The sequence below is a fragment of the Lissotriton vulgaris genome, chromosome 2_2 (genome assembly GCF_964263255.1).
Source record: "Lissotriton vulgaris chromosome 2_2, aLisVul1.2, whole genome shotgun sequence".
Lineage (NCBI taxonomy): Eukaryota > Metazoa > Chordata > Amphibia > Caudata > Salamandridae > Lissotriton > Lissotriton vulgaris.
Genome location: NC_141688.1, coordinates 298,672,114 through 298,690,177, shown reverse-complemented (window position 1 = coordinate 298,690,177; position 18,064 = coordinate 298,672,114). Strand labels below are relative to the sequence as shown.

At 45.9% G+C, this 18,064-nt stretch overlaps 1 protein-coding gene across 1 annotated transcript in view; it reads right to left on the bottom strand.

Moving 5' to 3' along the window:
* The window catches only part of LOC147729341 (embryonic protein UVS.2-like), an 81,455-nt gene extending 77,384 nt beyond the window's left edge, over positions 1 to 4,071 (bottom strand). The window contains exons 1-2 of the mRNA XM_086959831.1: positions 3,948 to 4,071; positions 1,910 to 1,934 (exon numbers count right to left, since the gene is read on the bottom strand). Coding sequence (XP_086815957.1) covers positions 1,910 to 1,934; positions 3,948 to 4,016 — 94 coding nt within the window. The 5' untranslated portion in view covers positions 4,017 to 4,071. The remainder of the gene's footprint in view (positions 1 to 1,909; positions 1,935 to 3,947) is intronic.
* Positions 4,072 to 18,064: the final 13,993 nt, after the last annotated feature.

Here is an 18,064-nt window from a genome sequence, read left to right as displayed (position 1 = left end):
TTGTAAATACACAAAATCTAATTATTATTATTATTATTTGGATATATAGGGCGCAAGCGAATCGTCCCAAGGAGGATCTCTCTGCACCTGAATAGCAGACAACGCTGATCCAAGATTGCTGGTTAATGACCGAACAACCAGGTTTTGAGAAGTGTCTTGAACTGCCTGAAATTGGGACAAGCATGAATGTCATCTGGCAGTCTGTTCCAGTGGAAAGGGGCAAGATATGAGAAGGAGCAGCCGCCCATTCTGACTCTCCCGATTCTCAGGGAGAAGAGCAGCTGTCGGTCTCTCGATCTGATTTGGTGAGAGGTGATATATGGCTTTAGCTTCTTCCTTAGGTAAGCTGGAATCTGCCCCTGGAGTGCTTTAAACACAAGGCACAAAAGCTTGAATTCTGCTCTTTTCCTACCAGGCAGCCAGTGCAGCTGTCGTAGAGGGGGTTCCGAAGAGGATTGGACAGGTCGATTGAAGGCTAGACGCACGGCTCTGTTCTGAACAACCTGCAGCCTAGAAAGTAGATCTTCCCTGATCCCTACCAGTAGGGAATATCCGTAATCTAGTCTACTCACTAGATGTGCCTGTAAAAGGGCCTTTCGGGCCGAAAAGGGAATACAGGGAAAGATCTTTCTCAGCATTCGCATAAGGCCGAAGCAAGTGCCCGAGATGGTTTTCACATGCTCTTCCATGGAGACTCTATCATCAATTATTTATTTATTTTTTTTAAACATATTTTATTGATTTTTAGTTATGTCATATATCCATACATTACAGTTTACATTATTTATGTCTCCCACAGTTAGCCGTGACCCATTACAACCATATAACAATTTTCATGTACATTCTTATAATAAAATGTTCAAAGTTCTCCAACATTATTAACGCATTTTATGTTCAACCAATATATTCACAGTTAGGTCTTACTTGTAATATGTATTTGTCTTAATGAGAAAGAAAAACCCCACATAAAATCTCTGAACCCCCCCCACCCGAACAACTCTGGTCACAGTTCTTTTAATTTCAGCATTTCTGAACCATGAGTTCAATACCAGTTTTCCGGATTGCATGTGATGAAACACACTGTATATCTGTATTGCACTTTGTGCCAAGGTCTATCATCAATTATAACACCCAGATTTTTTGCACACTTTTTGGCGTAGGAGGTTCACAGAGCTCCGATGGACACCAATCTGAGGCCCAAAGCTACTCTGCTTTTCCGAACAGCAGGATCTCAGTTATATTGGTATTAAACTGTACAAATTCAGAGTCATCCATGTAGCTATTTTTAACATGCAGTTTTTAAATTTTTCTCTGGTCGACGCAGGATCTGTCTCAATAGTGACTATCACTTGGGTATCGTCCGGTTACGAGATGGTATCGTACCCACAAGATCTAATGGTTGTGGCCAGAGAGGACACATAGGTGTTGAATAAAGTGGGGCTTAAAATCTAGCCCTGGAGGACCCCCTGGTCTACAGCCATGGTCTGTGATGGAAACGTGTCCAATTAGACGCGCTGGGTTCTATCAGCCAGGAAGCTTTCAAGCCATTTTCAAGTTTTTTCTCTGACACCAATCTTTTGTAGTTTATCCAGTAGGATTCTATGAGAGATGGTGTCAAAAGCTACTGACAAATCAAGGAGAACTAGCATTGTGGGTGTCCCTTTTGTCCAAAGCCAGCCTGGTCGTGTCTGTTACTTCAGTCAATGCAGATTTGGTGCTATAAAGCGCAATGGAAGCCTGAATGAGAAGGATCATGTAGGTTGTTCTGTTCAAGGTAGCCCGTACAGTAAAAAAGGATTCTGTAGATAGTGCACAGTGCAACCGCCACCCTTGCCTCCGAGTACAGCACTTTGTTAGATACAGGAGCTATGCTCAAGCTCAAACATATTGTGACTCAAAATATACTTACGATTTTTCTCCAGTTCATAGAAAATCTGCAAAAGAGACATTATGACATTTTAATCAAGTAAAAGTATTCGGATTGTAGAACTTTAGGGTACCCTAAAGCCATGTTTTAAAAGATGACATAAGATGTAGGTTGTGCTGTATGTCAAAGTATTGAAATATAATTAAACACAAAGAGAGAAAGGGTATAATGTAACCACCACTGGTCCCCTTAAAGAATTAATGCAATCAACAAAAGAAGGAGTAATTCTAAGAAGGATAACTATTTACTGCAATGAACTAAAAAGGAAGCAATTTCTTTTTTAAAAGAACCCTCACTCATCAACCTAGTTGGTGATATGCTTCATCATGGGGTTCCCACCTGAGGGGCCAAATGCCACCCAGGTGTGCTATGATGCCTGATTACAGCACCTCGAAGGCTATCTATGGAGCAGAGGTGTGGGGTTTTAGGGATGCACAACAGATACAAGGAGAGGAAGACAAATTTGTAAAAAACTGTTAAAGCTTCCCCAGAGCATCTCAGCAGCAATTACACACAAAGAGCTTGGTACCCCATATATATCTAACCTGATCAGAATGAGACCAATTTTGACCTGGTTTAAAATCTGGCTAAACCCTAACGCTGAACTAACCAGACAGATCATCAAGGATTGTTTACGGAGAGATAGATGGCTCCAAATCCCCTGGTTGAAACACATCAAAGAAACACTCGGGTCCATTAACCAGGAAATGTTATTCTCTGACCCCTCAAATGTGGATACCCCCTGCAGACATTATGTACAAAAGCAATTAATGGATAAATATGATTCCAGGAGGATGGAACTTGACCCTACTAAATCCTCGGTAGCAGCCCACTCGCTTGTATGTAATGAAATGGGCATGGAACTGTATCTCTTTTTAATGTACAGTCAACATGAGAGATTTTTAATGACTCGTTTAAGGCTCAATTTGTTGCAGAATATTTTAGCTTACCCGTCTGGTTTTACGCTAACAATTGAGCAGAAGGGTGCCTGCGGCTGCGACAATAGGTCTCCGCAGGACACCCTTCATTTTGTATTATTTTTGTATTATTTTGTTCTTTTTATAAAATCCCGCGTCAGAGATTTCTGGTGGACATTTTGAAGGAATCAAAAATTAACCATGCCAAACCTGCTTTACTATTTCTGCAAAGAGCAACTGAGATGCGTACCTTGTGTGCTATTATGAGTTTTCTAAAAATTGTGATCAAATTAAGAAATACAAGGGGTTGATGGTGGATGAAATGAGATGAAATACAATTTGCTGCTCCGGTGCACTCTCTATGAAGCAAACCTGTGAGGCGTCACACGCTGTGTAATGCTGTCACTCATGTACTCTCCTGTACAGGTGCACTGCAGACCTATTTATTGTGGTTACTGAAGTTCTTGGCTCTGCAGATGCCCTCACAGTCAGGTTCAGTACACCTGAGAGGCTTCATAGGCACACTGTTCCATATAATTATTTTACGGCAGCTCTCACCTGCACAGGTGTAGTTACAGTGAAGCACACCTGAGAGTCTACAACTGAACTGAACCATATATAACATTGTTATTGCGGCTCTCACCTGCACAGGTGTACTTACAGAGATGCAGACCTGAGAGTCTACACATACACAGAACTATATATAGCACTATTACTACAGCTCTCATCTGCACAGTTGTACACACATAAGAGTTTACAACTGCACAGAACCTTATATAACACTGTTAATGCAACTCTCACCTGCACAGGTGTAATTACAGGGATGCACACCTGACAAGTCTACTACTGCATAGAAGCATACATAACAGTGTTACTGCGGCTCTCGACTGCATAGGTGTACTTATAGTGTTGCACACCTCAGAGTTCCCAACTGCATAGAACCATATATAACACTGTAACTACAACTCTCACCTGCACAGGTGTACTTGCAGTAATGAACACCTGAGAGTCTACAGCTGCACATATGCATATATGACACTGATACTGTGGCTGTCACCTGTACCTGCTCTCAGCTCTATATACCATTGGTAAGGGGGTCTCACCTGTACAGGTAAACACCAGCAGGTGCTCACCAGGCCCACTGCGACCAGGGCCCAAACTCTTCTGTCCATCCTTGGATTCTGGTGCAGTGCTCAGGTCACCAGAGGACAATGTTTCTTCCTTCAGTGAGATGATTTGTGGACCCAGACCAGTTCTTTATATACCCAGAAGAGGCTGAGCATTCTCCAATCAGCTTTCAGACCCAAGGAGGACACCTCTTTCTGCACAGGTCACAAGGTGTGTCTGTCCTGGAGAGAATACATTAGGTTCACCTCTGAGGTGCCATATCCAAGTTAATAATAAGCAGCTTTTAAGTGTGGTAAATTTGGTTTGTGACAGACTCTGCACCATGATATATTGTTGTTTGAAAAACCTTCACTCTTTATTCTTTCAGTAAGAGGGTGAATTTGTGATTGGACACAGACGCATCTCCAAGGGTTTCACTCCTCAAACAACACAGAAGCTTGGGTTTAATTTCAGAGGCTCCATCAAGCAAGAAGTCAGCCCTACTGACTGAATTTCTCGCAAATTTTAAGCTGCACTCCACCCATAGAATACAAAAAAGACCCAACCTGAATGGACCCCCATTCCGACCTTTAGAAATGTCTCTACCATAGACTACATCTTTATCAACGAAGGGCTTGTCCACAATCTTTGCAACTTCACAGTGGACGACAGAGAGGAAAGTGATCATAGGCCCCTCCGCGCCACATTCAATCTGGCGCGGGTACAAGCAGAATTACAAGTAGTTATTGGAACTACCACGGGGGAGGAACATCACAAAGTGCTTAAAAGAATAAAATGGTCAATCCATCTCAGTCATAGCCTGCTAGACTATGTAGCTAGAAGGGAGGAAGAACCTAACCCAGTTCAAACTAAGAACCCCATTCACCTCTGGGAAACTCTGACCTCCGATTTATTGGTACGTCTGGGCAATAACCGTCACCCAAGAAGTCGCCAATTCCACTATAATTCTCGCCGTGTAACATTGTGGTGCCTGTCACAGTGTAAGCGAGATCTAAATAAGGCAATCAGGGCACAAAAGAAAGGCACTCATCTGACAGGGAGATACTCCATTGCTGCTCTGCGAACTGACTATAAAAAGAAAGTCTGGGCCCACAAAAAACGGCAGACTGAACAGAATTGGTTGACTGTGTTCTCCTTAATTAAAGGAAATGACAATAGCAAGCTTTGGCGTTCCATCAACAGTCTGACCCCCAGAGGAGAGCAAAAGGAAAATAGTGTTGCAGGGAAAGTGTGGGAACAGCATGCCAAGGGGCTGTATACCTGTGAGTCAAATCAGGCCACTGCAGGAAGTCGTACGTGGTCCAAGGTGGCGGCGGAAATTATCGAACCCGAAAGAGTTACGTCAGAAGGCGTAAATCGGACCTGCACCGGATCGTTCACAGAAATGGAGGTACTAAAGTGCATCAAGGCCATTAGAACTGATGGCGCTCCAGGCCCAAATGGGATTCCGGCCCAGGTTCTGAAAACTGCCTCAGCCTTTTTTGCATCCAGACTCACCCCTTTATTTAACCATTCTTTTGCCACGGCAACGTTGCCATCCTCTTGGAAAGGTTCTATTCTATTCCCCATCCATAAAAAGGGGGACCACACGAACCCGGCCAATTATAGGCTTATAGCTCTCCTCGACGTAGAAGCAAAGATATATGCCCGCCTTCTTCTCAGGGATCTGGAGGACTGGACAAGAACGGTATTCTTCCGCCCACACAGACCGGCTTTAGGGCTCACAGCTCCACTCTTGACAACATCTTAGCCCTTTCCTACCTTGCGAAGAAGGCCAATATGATGAACAAACCGCCCCTGTTCTGCTGTTTCATAGACTACTCCACAGCCTTTGATCGAGTGAATAGGGGCCGGCTCTGGGCAAAACTCGACTCGTGGGGGTTACCACAGGCTCTACTAAAAGCTATAAAAGCGCTCTATGAGGGCACCTGGGTCAAGGTGAAGCTAAGCCCTACAATAACAACTGCAAGAATTGAAACCAACTTGGGCCTCATGCAGGGGTGCGTCTTGGCCCCCATGCTTTTCAACTTGTATACTGCGGACATGGGGACAGCTCTGAAAGATGCCAACTTAGCACCTCCAACACTGGGGAGGCTCGTCTTGGGAACACTCCAGTATGCAGACGACACAGTGATCATGGACCACACTAGGGTGGGGCTGCAAAGAGCCTTAAGCAGTTTGGCATTATACAATAAGTCAAATGACTTACGGATCAACGTGGGCAAGACCAAAATTGTCATTTTTGGCAAATACCCCCTCAAAAAAGAAGCTTCATGGTCTCTGGGGGAGCACCGTATCGTCACCGCCCCATCCTACAACTATCTGGGCACCTGGGTCTCTGAGAGTGCCTCTGCAGCCAGACATCTGAAGGAGCTTAAACCTAAAATTGACAAAACCATTCTGTCGCTAAGACGCTTAAGCCACCGCTTGGACAGTCCCTCAGCAGAACCAATGTTGACAGTGCTCCGGGCAAAACTGATCCCTGCCATTGCATATGGGCACATAGCCTACCCTGGTGCATTTGACAAAGTGGTCAACGCGGCCCAGGCGAAAGCCTATAAGTTGGTGCTACAGGCCCCTAGATACGCAAGGAACACTAGATTAAGGCTAGAAATAGGCCTTAAGCGACCGGAGCTGGTATTACTTGGGGACCTTTTAAAACTCTATATTAGAGTATTGAAAGCGCCTGAGCATTCGCTAAAGCACCCCCTAAAATCAATCTTTGAAGAGGTGGGCTCTCCCTGGCACTCAAAGGTAGGACAAGCTATTGCAGCATTGAAAATCGAAAGAAGGAGTTTGCCCCTGCACAAAATTCCTTTCTCAGCCTGGGCCCAAGCTGTTAAGCGCCAAGTCCGGATTATCTCCTTTGAACTTGACCTTGCATCTCTTCGGCACAATCCACTAACTCAGGCCCTGGGCAAATCATATATTCCAGGTAAACCCCAACCTTACCTGCAAGATCCAGTATCCACTTACGCGAGAAAGAACATTTTGTACTTTCGACTTTTGGCCCTCAGGATCATGGACTTCAACCGCAAATGGGCCCGTATGGATGGCACCTTGGCCTGTCGCCTATGCAATTACCGTAGGGAATCCTGGCTACACTTGCTGTGCTGCTGCACAAAGCTGGCCAATGACCGCCATCGCTTGCTGCTTCCGATTTTAAGGAACACGGCCCATACAACTTGTAGAGAGGCCTCGGACTGGTGCCTCTCAGTCTCCACGACCTGTTTGCTAGCCAGATTTGGGAAATTTATACACCAGGTAAAAATGGCACTCGACTCCCACTTAACGGTATTGTCTGCAAAGTAACTGGAAGCCTTCTGCCCCAGTTATCGAACTTGGTCTGGTTTAAAGATCCACGAAGAATCCATCTTTCGTTAACAGCCCTTGGTACATGAATTGACTCTACCGAACTTTCATGTGCCCCCCTTTATCAGCTGGGAAACACTTATATAACCTATGCATCACTCCTTTTTAAAAAACCCAGTTTTGGACAGCCAATCAGGACTAATATGTTAGTATTTTAACTTAAAGTGACTCTCACTTTTATATTTGGATGGGACTTGACAGTGGGGGAGTCGGGAAGTTCATAAAGCTTTTTATTCTTTTTTTTCTTATTTATTTCATTTTTACACTGTAAAGATTTTAAGTAATCATGCAGTTTAGAAATAAAATTGTCAAATTGTACTTCCTCAAACAACAACAAAAGTCCTTGAGGCACCAAAAAACCAAATTTGTAGATAATAACAGAAGACACAAAAAGTGCATCTGAGTCGCTGGACTTGCGTCTGAAGAGCAGATTTAATTTTGCAGATGGATCAGAGTTTAACAATTGTAGATGGTAGGCATGACTGGATGATGAAATGAAAAGTGTACAAACAAAATGCAGAGGAGTAGGATTAAAGGCAGTGTTGTAGGAAGAAGGGCCGAGTGGGAGGATGAAAGGAAGGGTGGGAGGATGAATGTTATGGTGGGAGGATGGAAGGAAGGGTGGGAGGATGAAAGGAAGGGTGGGAGAAAGAATGTTATGGTGGGAGGATGGAAGAAAGTGTAGGAGGATGAAAAGAAGGGTGGACAGATGAGAGGCAGGATTGGAGGATGAAAAGAAACGTGGATAAAAAAAACTTAATAGGAGGCTGACTGAAAGGAAGGGAGTAGCGAGAAAAAGAATTGTGGAAGACTACTTGGATGTAAAAAAGGCACACATTGACATTCGCCCTTACGCCCTCGTGACGGAAATCTGGTGCCCATTCCTAAATTACATACCTCAATCTCAGCTCAACATCTCCCTAAATTGAGAAATTCATACATAGCGTATGAGAGCCCGCCCACTGCCGGTCAGCTTTTCACTAATACGCGCTGTCTTTTAACCTCAAATTATTTGTTTTTATTCAAAGAGCATGGTGTCTTTTCTTAGTGCAAAATGATCCCATTGTGTCCAAAACGTGCTAGAGGATGCATTCTGCACTAAGAAAATAGCACAAAATGCTTCAGAACATGAACAGCACTCGCCAGCAGCGGCTCGCACTCTCTGAGGCGCTTGTTTATGAGAGGCTTGCGCCACCGGAGCGTCAATATTTTTCTGATGCTCCAGCGGTGCAAACCTCTCAACCACATCTACAAGGCCACTCTGCGTGGGTTTGCATGGCCTCATAGATATGGAGTAAGACAAGTTGCTGCATTGAAAGCTGTTTCAGTATAGCTCGAGGAGTACGTACTGTGGTGTGCCCGATAAAAAAACATTCTCCCACTCCTTGTCAGACAACGTGCAGCCTAATTCTGTTTCCCAACGTTTCTGTTCTGCAGTGCGAGCCCTTGTGAGCGCTGTGGTAAGAAAGGAGTAGATTTCAGAGATGAGGCTTTTATCGTCATTTTTGCTAATTATCCATTTCTCAAACAGCTTAATCGGTCGTAAAGCTACGGAACGCGTCTCAGCTCCTAAGACCCAGTGTATCATCTGGAAGTGCAAATAAATAATCAGTGGCGGACAGATTATAGTCCGATTGTAGTTCCTTAAAGGGGATAAGACCTTGAAGGTCAAATAAGTGCCCTAGGCATTTACAACCCCCTTCTATCTAACGTGCTGTGGACCTGCTATCCCTCCCCGGCGGGAAGGCGGTATTCGAGAAAAGCTGGGTCAAGTTGGCCCTCTGAGAGACCCTGTCCCATGCGAGCATTGTCGGACACGTGACTGGTGAGGAATAAAGTACCCAAGCGCATGCAAATTTCAGTAACCAGGCGTCTCGCTACTGTCTGCTCCATGAAGACTCAATATTCCTTTGTCATGGAATGATTCCACTCCACCAAATAACATAGAAGCTAGGCATGGAAGTATCGAGTGATGTTAGGGAAGACTAGACCCCCATTCTTCTTAGGCCGTTGGAGATCGAACCTCAGACAAAGCCCTCAATCGCCACCTGTATTTGTCGCAGGGCGTGTGGCGGGGGCTCTAGTGGCAATGTTTGGAACAGATGTAAGGCACGCAGTAACACATTAATTTTAACTGCGGAGTCTCCCAAACTACATCAGGGGTAGGCGAGGCCATCGGTGTATGTCTGTACGGGTCCATGATATTAGAGCAGAGTAGTTCACCTCTGCTGTTTTCGCTAGGCTTTTGCCTCCGACACCCAGTCAAAGGCAAAGCGATTCCGTAGGGCCTCCACTGTTGGCTGGCTCGCGGTAAGATTGAGTACTTGAGATTTCTGCATATTGATTTTAAAGCCAGAAAATTGACTGAAGGGGGCACTAGAGGGCGCACAGCGGAATGGCTGCCTTGTGAGACTGCTCTGCCGGCTAGGTCGCAACAACGGCATTATGCAGCGTTAGCATGTACCTAAATGACATCAACGGGGTCCGGAGGCCGTCGGAACCAGCAGCGACGCGGAAAAACGTAACACACTGCCCGTGGATGGTATACTGCTCCTGTAATTCACTTTTTGAGACATTGCAGAGCTCCGATAACACTTGTGTCAAGATGGCGGCGCCCTGGGTATGAAATGACCGGAACTCTGTTACAGCCAGCGAACACACACGGTGAGCAATTTCGTGTCTTGAGGGCCTCCCCTGCCCAGAACAACCGCTCCGACTCCACTATCTCTCATGCTGGAGAACCCTGGAGCAGTCTAAACTTAACTTGAGTGTGATATTGAAATGGTGCGAAAGAGCAACAACAAGATGGCGGCGCCCATGACCTGTAACGAGGGTTAGCTGCGGAAACTTCAGGGACAATCCCCTACCAATGTAGCTCTTGCCTAAATTATGCTCCATACACGACGCAGTCCCAGACGTGTGGACTAGTGTATTCACGCGGTAGAAAGCATACAGCACAAGCATTAACAGAAGATACAACCCATTTCACAGCTATGTGATCGGAGAAGACTCGCCGCTAAGATCCCTATGCTAGTGCTGTGACTCAGAGGGCCAGACCCCGTGCTAGGTCGCACCATCCAGAGCGGATTAAAGAGACACCGGCCCACTCCCTACGACAAAGGGGGAAAGGCGCAAGGTTGATACGCAGACCTATGGTTTCAAACCAATGATTCGCTATTACGCTTCCACCCCAGACGGTACTCTCCAACGACGCTGCATAACCAACTAGCTGACACTGCTAGACCAGTAAGTGCGTGTCTCTATACTATTGCCGCGAAATATCGAGCATAGTGAAGGTGTACCTACCCTACGAACTGTGTCTGTGCTAGCCACCCGCACTCCTATATCGTACCTCAGCAAACTAGCCGAAAAACCACCATGGGTAAACCGGACAGGCTACAACCCACGCTGACCTTTTCTGCAAAAAGAAAAACAAAAGGAGCAACTTCGCAATCTGACACTGAGATAGACGGCAAAACGGCGCAGCCCAACGGCATGGAACAGGTCCTCAAAGCCATTCAGAAAAGCCTGCAAGATGTGCATGGGAAATTGGATGTGATATCACAGAGAGTGGACAACATGGCGGCGAAGTTAGATAAACATGGTGAGCGCATAGAAGAAGCCGAAACTCGCCTTTCTGCAGTAGAGGATGAATCACATACCACCACACAGAAATGTTCCGAGATAGACAGACTCCTGTAAGTTATTAGAAACAAGTCAGAAGATTTGGAAGCCAGATCTAGACTTAACAATGTCCGAATAGCTGGCCTTCCGGAGTCGACTAACACCGGGAAAATGGAGTCTTATATTGAAGATTTGATCCGGACAATCTTAGGGCCGGAAAACATGTCCTCCGTCTTCATAATTGAGAGAGCGCATAGATCCCTCGCTCCTAAACCGAAACCAGGCTCACCTCCACGGCCAATAGTTGCCCGTCTCCTGAATTACAGGGACAGAGATGTCATACTCAAGTTGGCAAGAGAGAAGGGGAAAATCGAACACCAGGGCAACAAGCTGGAATTCTTCCCGGACTTTACGATGAATGTTCAAATGGCCCGGAGAGAGTTTGCAACCGTTAGGCAAAAGCTGCGTGAATTCGGCATTGACTATGCGATGTTGTACCCAGCCCGTCTGAAAATCTCTAAGGATGGTAAACAAATTATCTGTCAGACACCGAAGGAAGCGCAGGAATTCATCAAGAAAATTGGAAAGAAAAGACGTGATCAGAGTGGAACCGAACAAAAGCAAGACTTGGACTGACTACATGATGCCACGTAAATATTCAGCGACACCCGTGCCACACCTCACTTGCTCTGTCTAAGCACCCATTGACTGAACTACACTGTTATGTTGCATTTCCTGATCCACCCTTGTGTGGGGCCATGCTACGCCTGCTCTTTCTGTAGTGCCTGATCTCCGCGGGGTGTTGGTGGATTTAGCAGACAGGCGCCCATAATAGACGTGCTTAATGAGTGCATAGCAGTGAAGGCGCTGGCTGCTCAGTGGGGACGTGTTGGGAGCACGGGAGCACCTAACAACAGACAATATCGATGCTGTGAGTATGTCCATCCCTTCCTTTTGTCCAAAAGACACTTACATATCGGACTCGAGGACCGTCGTACCCGAGCCAGACATTGTACCCGCTTTACTGTCTATTGTTATTGGAGTAATAAGTGTTTATTCCTACTACTGCCAGTCTGTTGTTGTTACGCTGTATGATAGAGATGTTACTGTCATGAAACACTGTACCTCACATTTATATAATTCAGAGGGAGAGGCGAGAACCATTTGGTACTTGCTTTCTTATAGTGAACCTGGCCACATCCACTATGTTGGATGAAGTTGTGCGACCTCGGTGAACCCCCCAACAAGGTGTTCCCCTACTCTTGTTTTGCTAAGTTATATGTTCTGTTTGGGGTATGTCTTTGGCATGATTGGGATGCCGAAGTGGGTGGGGGAAGGTGGGGGGATTTGAGGGCGTTTGTTTTGTTACACTGCATTTGAGAAGCACTGCCGTACTGCAAGGGATATACAGAAACATAGCTGTACCTATACGGAAGTTATCTGGGAAACATTCTGATTGTGCAGAACACTCACAAACATGTAGGTGTATATACTGGTTGGGAAATGACTGAAAATCTTTCCTCCAGGAACTTGCGGCTCATAATCTGGAATGTACGGGGTCTAAACAACCCCAAAAAAATACGACAAATCCTGGCGTATTTAACGAGGCTTAAGATTGACAATGCTTTCCTTCAGGAAACACATATAGACTCACACGCCTCCAATCGGATTGGGACAAGATGGGCGGAATCGGTACATGGTGCCGCGTATTCTTCATACTCAAGAGGGGTCCTTATCCTAATTCGCAAAGGGGTCAATTTAAAGTCGAACAAGTTCACCCAGACAAAGAAGGGAGATATGTTGCAGTGTCGGGTATGCTTAGAGGATGGAGAGTGTCCCTACTTAATATTTACGCACCAAATGTAGGTGATCCAGTGTTTTTCCAAATGCTATGGCAAAAACTAAATGAGCTCCCAGATGTCCCATTGATATGGGGGGGAGATTTTAACACTGCGCTAAAGCTGTGGACAGATCACCTCACTCGATAGAAACACACAAACGCGCATTGCAGAAATAGAGAGATATAATGTTGGAAAAGCAATTAATAGACCTTTGGAGAATGACCCACCCAACGCAACTCGAGGCCACTCACACTACAGCTACACACGGTAGTTGGTCCAGAATAGATTACTGGCTCGGCTCCCCAGATGTCTCATTGTGGGTAGAGGATGTATCCCACCTATGCTGCACATTATCCGACCACAACCCGGTGCTTCTGACCCTCAAGTTACCAAATTATATACCTCCGCCGTTCAGCTGGAGGTTTAATGGGAAAGCATTACAAGACCCTATCTATTCAGAAAGCTATTATAGATTACTTTGAATTGAATGCTGCCTCTGTAGATGACCCCGGATTACTATGGGAGGCTTTCAAAGCCAACATACGGGGAAGCTGCATTAGTACTAACGCGGGCATTCTAAAAGATTTACGTCAGCAACTGGTTCAGCGAGAGCAGAAAATAAGAGCACTGGAACTGGACTATAGTCAAACAAATAATCCCACCCTACTGGGGGAAATACGAACCCTTATGTCGGAATATCAGGTACAAGCAGAAGAAGAACTCCGATATGTCTCTAAACGCCATGTGGCTCGGAGTTATGGGGAGGGGGGCAGGCCAGGAGCCGCTCTGGCAAACAAAATATGCACTCCACGACCACCTCCTGTGATATCAGCAGTTAGAGACGGTGCAGGCACACTGATACACGACACACAGGGTATAATAAAGGCATTCATGCACACATATGGCAACCTATACACAAAAGAAGATACGGCTACGGCTGAGGAAATTGCGCTATATTGCGATGACATTGCTATCGCCTGGCTATCGGACGCTCAGAGAACATTCCTCTCATTGCCCATAACGTTAGAGGAGATCACAGAGGTCATTCAGGCCCTGCCCAATGGGAAAGCACCTGGCCCTGACGGGTTTACGGGGGAATTTTACAAGGCCTATGTCGATCTACTGGCGCCCCATATACTTGCGATGCTTGGTGATGCGCACGAGAAACTGATATTACCACAAACACTAAGAGAAGCTATGATTTTAACGCTACTTAAACCAGATAAAGACCCCGAATACTGTGAATCCTATCGCCCTCTATCACTTATGAACGTAGACACCAAACTATTATCTAAACTATTAGCGAATAGGCTGCAGCACCTGATGACCAGGCTGGTACTACCTGATCAGTCGGGGTTCATTCCAACACGCTCAACCTCCCACAACACCAGATCACTTTTTGCGCTGTCACACTACCTATCCCCTACAACCAAGGCGGCCGCTGTATTGTTAGATGCTGCTAAAGCGTTTGACACAATAGCAGGACTTATCTGCACACGATATTATTTTGAATGGGTTTTCCTCCAATGTTTCTACAATGGGTAACATTACTGAACACGGAGCCCACTGCCTGCATACCGGTCAATAAATACGTCTCAGAGGCAATACCCATAGAAAGAGGTACCAGGCAGGGTTGCCCGTTATCCCCGCTCCTGTTTGCCATAGCCTTAGAGCCACTAGCCTGCAAAATACGACAAGGGCATCACTACTCAGCGCTACAATTTCCGCAGAGACCCCTACACATATCAATGTATGCGGATGACATGTTATTTATTTATTATTTATTTTAATTTCTTGTAGAGCGCTAACAATCATCCCAAAGGGATATCACGGCGCTGAGATTACTAAAGTGCGGATGCAGTGGGCATAGTTGAGTGGATTAGTCAAAGTGGGGGAAAAGGAAGGTTTTTAGTTGTTTCCTAAATGCCAGGTGGCATTCTGTGAGTCGGAGGGCCATAGGCAGTTCGTTCCACTTATTATATGTACGGGACCCGTCAACTCACCTAAATCCATTGTTGCAGGAATATGTTAAATTTGAGCGTCATTTCGGCCTTAGAATCAACTGGGCAAAATCAATCATTTTACCACTGACTGACACCACACAACATTTCACCACAGATTATCCCTTAGAATGGCAAACGGAACCAGTGAGCTATCTAGGGGTTTGGTTCCACAGAGACCCAGAAGTGGTCATCCGCACAAACTATGGTAGAGTGGTCTCGATCCTGGAGGAGAAAATAGAGAGATGGATCCACCTGCCCCTATCACTAGCGGACAGATTGGCGATAGTTAAAATGGTACTGCTGCCGAAACTTTATATCCATTTAATAACATCCTCATCAAGCCTCCCATGGCAGTGTTCCGTTGGCTAACTTCGGTGACACTGAAATTGATATGGGCAGGGAAAACGGCTCGAATTGACCTGCACTCGCTGATGTTGCCATTCGCCCGTGGCGGATTTAAAGTTCCCGATTTCTTTCTGTATTACCTGTGCGCCCAAGCCCAATACGCTCATTACTGGTATCATAAAGTCCCGTTTCTTACACATGTGGCAATTGAAGAAGGAGATGCCCTTCCAATTCCGTTAGATGCTATCTTACCACACAAACGCCCTCCACTACATTAGCAGGATATAAATACCATAGACACCACAAATGAGGCTTGGAGGCTCATAGCGCAGAAGACAAATAAAACTCCTATCTACGCCCCAAAACTGCCACTCCACTATCACCCGCACATAACCGTAACACACGAACCTGTGGGAATGGACCTCCTTAAACAAGTGGGGATGGATAGCATGGGTGACCTGTTCCATGAAGGGATGTTTAAGACGCTGGACAATATCACGTATGTATAGAACCAAACGATGTTGTTTAAATTCACATATTTTCGTCTTCAGCGAGCAGTGAAAGCCCTGTATCCGACATATTCTGCTGAACCACAAACACTCATGACATTGCAACTCCTACTCACATCCCCCACCCCTGTTCATCTAGTCTCCAAACTATATGTAGAGTTACAAACTGAAATTGGGGCAATGCCGCACAAGGCAATACGAAAATGGAATGATTTCTTAGACGATCCCGTAACTGACGATGAGTGGACTACCATTGGCACAATCACAAAATTATTGACGCTTAACGGCAATTTGCGTATGATCCACATTAAGTACTTACATCAGACCTATCACACTCCGGCACGATTGTACAGATTTGGTCTCCGTACTTATTTTAAATGTCACAGATGTGGGGTGGAGACAGCGGATTTTATACATCTTGCTTGATACTGTCCAGGAGTGGCAGAATACTGGAGAACAGTAGTGCGGAAATTGGGAGAAATGGTTGATGTACCAGTAGAATGTACTATCAAAACATGCTTATTGGGATTATTACCGGGGGTCCGGGCATTAAAACGTAAATTCTGCGCAATAGCCCTTCTTTTGGCAAAACGCAGAGTCTCACTCACCTGGGGCAGCAATAATCTACCGCAAGTCAAGCACTGGATACAAGACTTGGTTTATTGCAAAGACACTCTCCAGACATACGAGGAAGAGTTACCACTACGGTCGAGACCCAGAGACTATTGGTGCTATCTTATTTCCTAACTTAATATACCCGATATTCAACTGTGAATTGCCTACTCTGGAATACAAGGGGTTAACAAAAGTGTCTGTACATATAGCTGATTGCCTTAGGATACCATAAGAAAGCATGCACTATTGTAGGCGGAGTGTTGTAATGCAGTGGATTTCATAAGTTATTCTGTACTGTATGGTTGTCACAGGGTTACATTGTCATGTTTTTGAAATACTAATAAATAAATAAATAAGAATTAAAAAAGCAAATCTGCTATAAATCCAAAAAAAAAAAAAGAAAATTGACTGAATGTCTGAAGGTCGTTCACAATATCCGTCAGAGAGGACAGGGGGTGTGCAACTGGTAAATCAAATAGGATGCCTCGCGCCCGGGGGTTGTCTCAAAGTCGTTCGGTCAGAGGCTCCATATATAGGGCGAAAAGCAGGGGGAAAAGGGGACATCCCTGTTGAGTTCCTCACCCTGCCACAAAGTGATCAGAGAGCAAACCATTGACTCAGACAGCCGCCTGAGGGGTGCTGTAGATGCTCGCGATCCAGCATCGGAACCGGGGTCCCAGTCCGAAGCGCTCAAGAGTGGTGAAGAGGTACGGCCAGGGCACACGGTCAAAAGCCTTTTCCGTGTCAATCGCGAGAAGAAGTACTTCCTCTTTTGACCATTGCACCTTGTCGATTAGGTGACAAATGCGTTTGGTATTATCTCCACATTGCCATACCGAGGAGAGTGTTGTGTCGTTCCCATCGTTAAATGCTATATAGTCAGTAATACATCGCCTGCTGTCAGCAACTACTTCTGGAGACCGAAGCAGTGAGTCTCTCAGACGCCAGCATGAGGTGGAAGCAGAGCGCTCAGGGGAGAAGCGCAGGGACAGGGTAATGGTAGACTCCGCAACCAAGGCCCAGGCAGCTGGGGTGATCAAGTGGTCAAGACGGACATATGTCTTGTGTGCGGCAGAGTAATATGAAAAATCCTTCTTGTTTGGGTGTAGGTAGCACAACGCATCCTCTATCCCCACTTCGCACAGCCAAACCCCTCCTTTCGCTGATAAAGCGCCTGCGCCCCCGGTGCAGGAACCAGCATGATCCAGTGCCCTGTTCATCACAAGATTAAGGTCGCCCCCCAATACCACCATAGGGTCAGGAGAATGCAACACCTCCGCGCCTGCCTCTAATAGGAACTTCTCTGGGCGCTCATTAGGAGAGTAGATGGAAGCAATAGTGCAGGAAGAGGAACCTAGGTGGAGCCGCAGCGCTAAAAGGTGCCTTTTAATCTCCGAAACAGGCCCCACTACTGAACGCCGAAAATGCTTTGCCACTAGGATGGCCACCCCTCCCCGTTTGCTGTTTGCAAAGGACCAGAACTGGTGATGAAAGTGACTGTGATACATACGGTGAGTATCAGTTTGTAATAGGTGGGTTTCTTGGAAGAGGAATATCTCTCCACCCAAATATTCCAATAAGGATGAGACCGCCCTCAACTTAACTGGGTTATTAAGACCCCGGGCGGTGAGACTGACGATTTTAAGAATCAGATGGTAAGGAAGGGGTTGGGTGAGCTCAGTTGGAGCACGCGCTGCCCCGTGGTAGAAAGAGTGCAGAGAGGGGGGTATGGATAAAGATGGGCAGGTGCGCACGGCTGCTGTGCATGGGACTGATAAAAGGA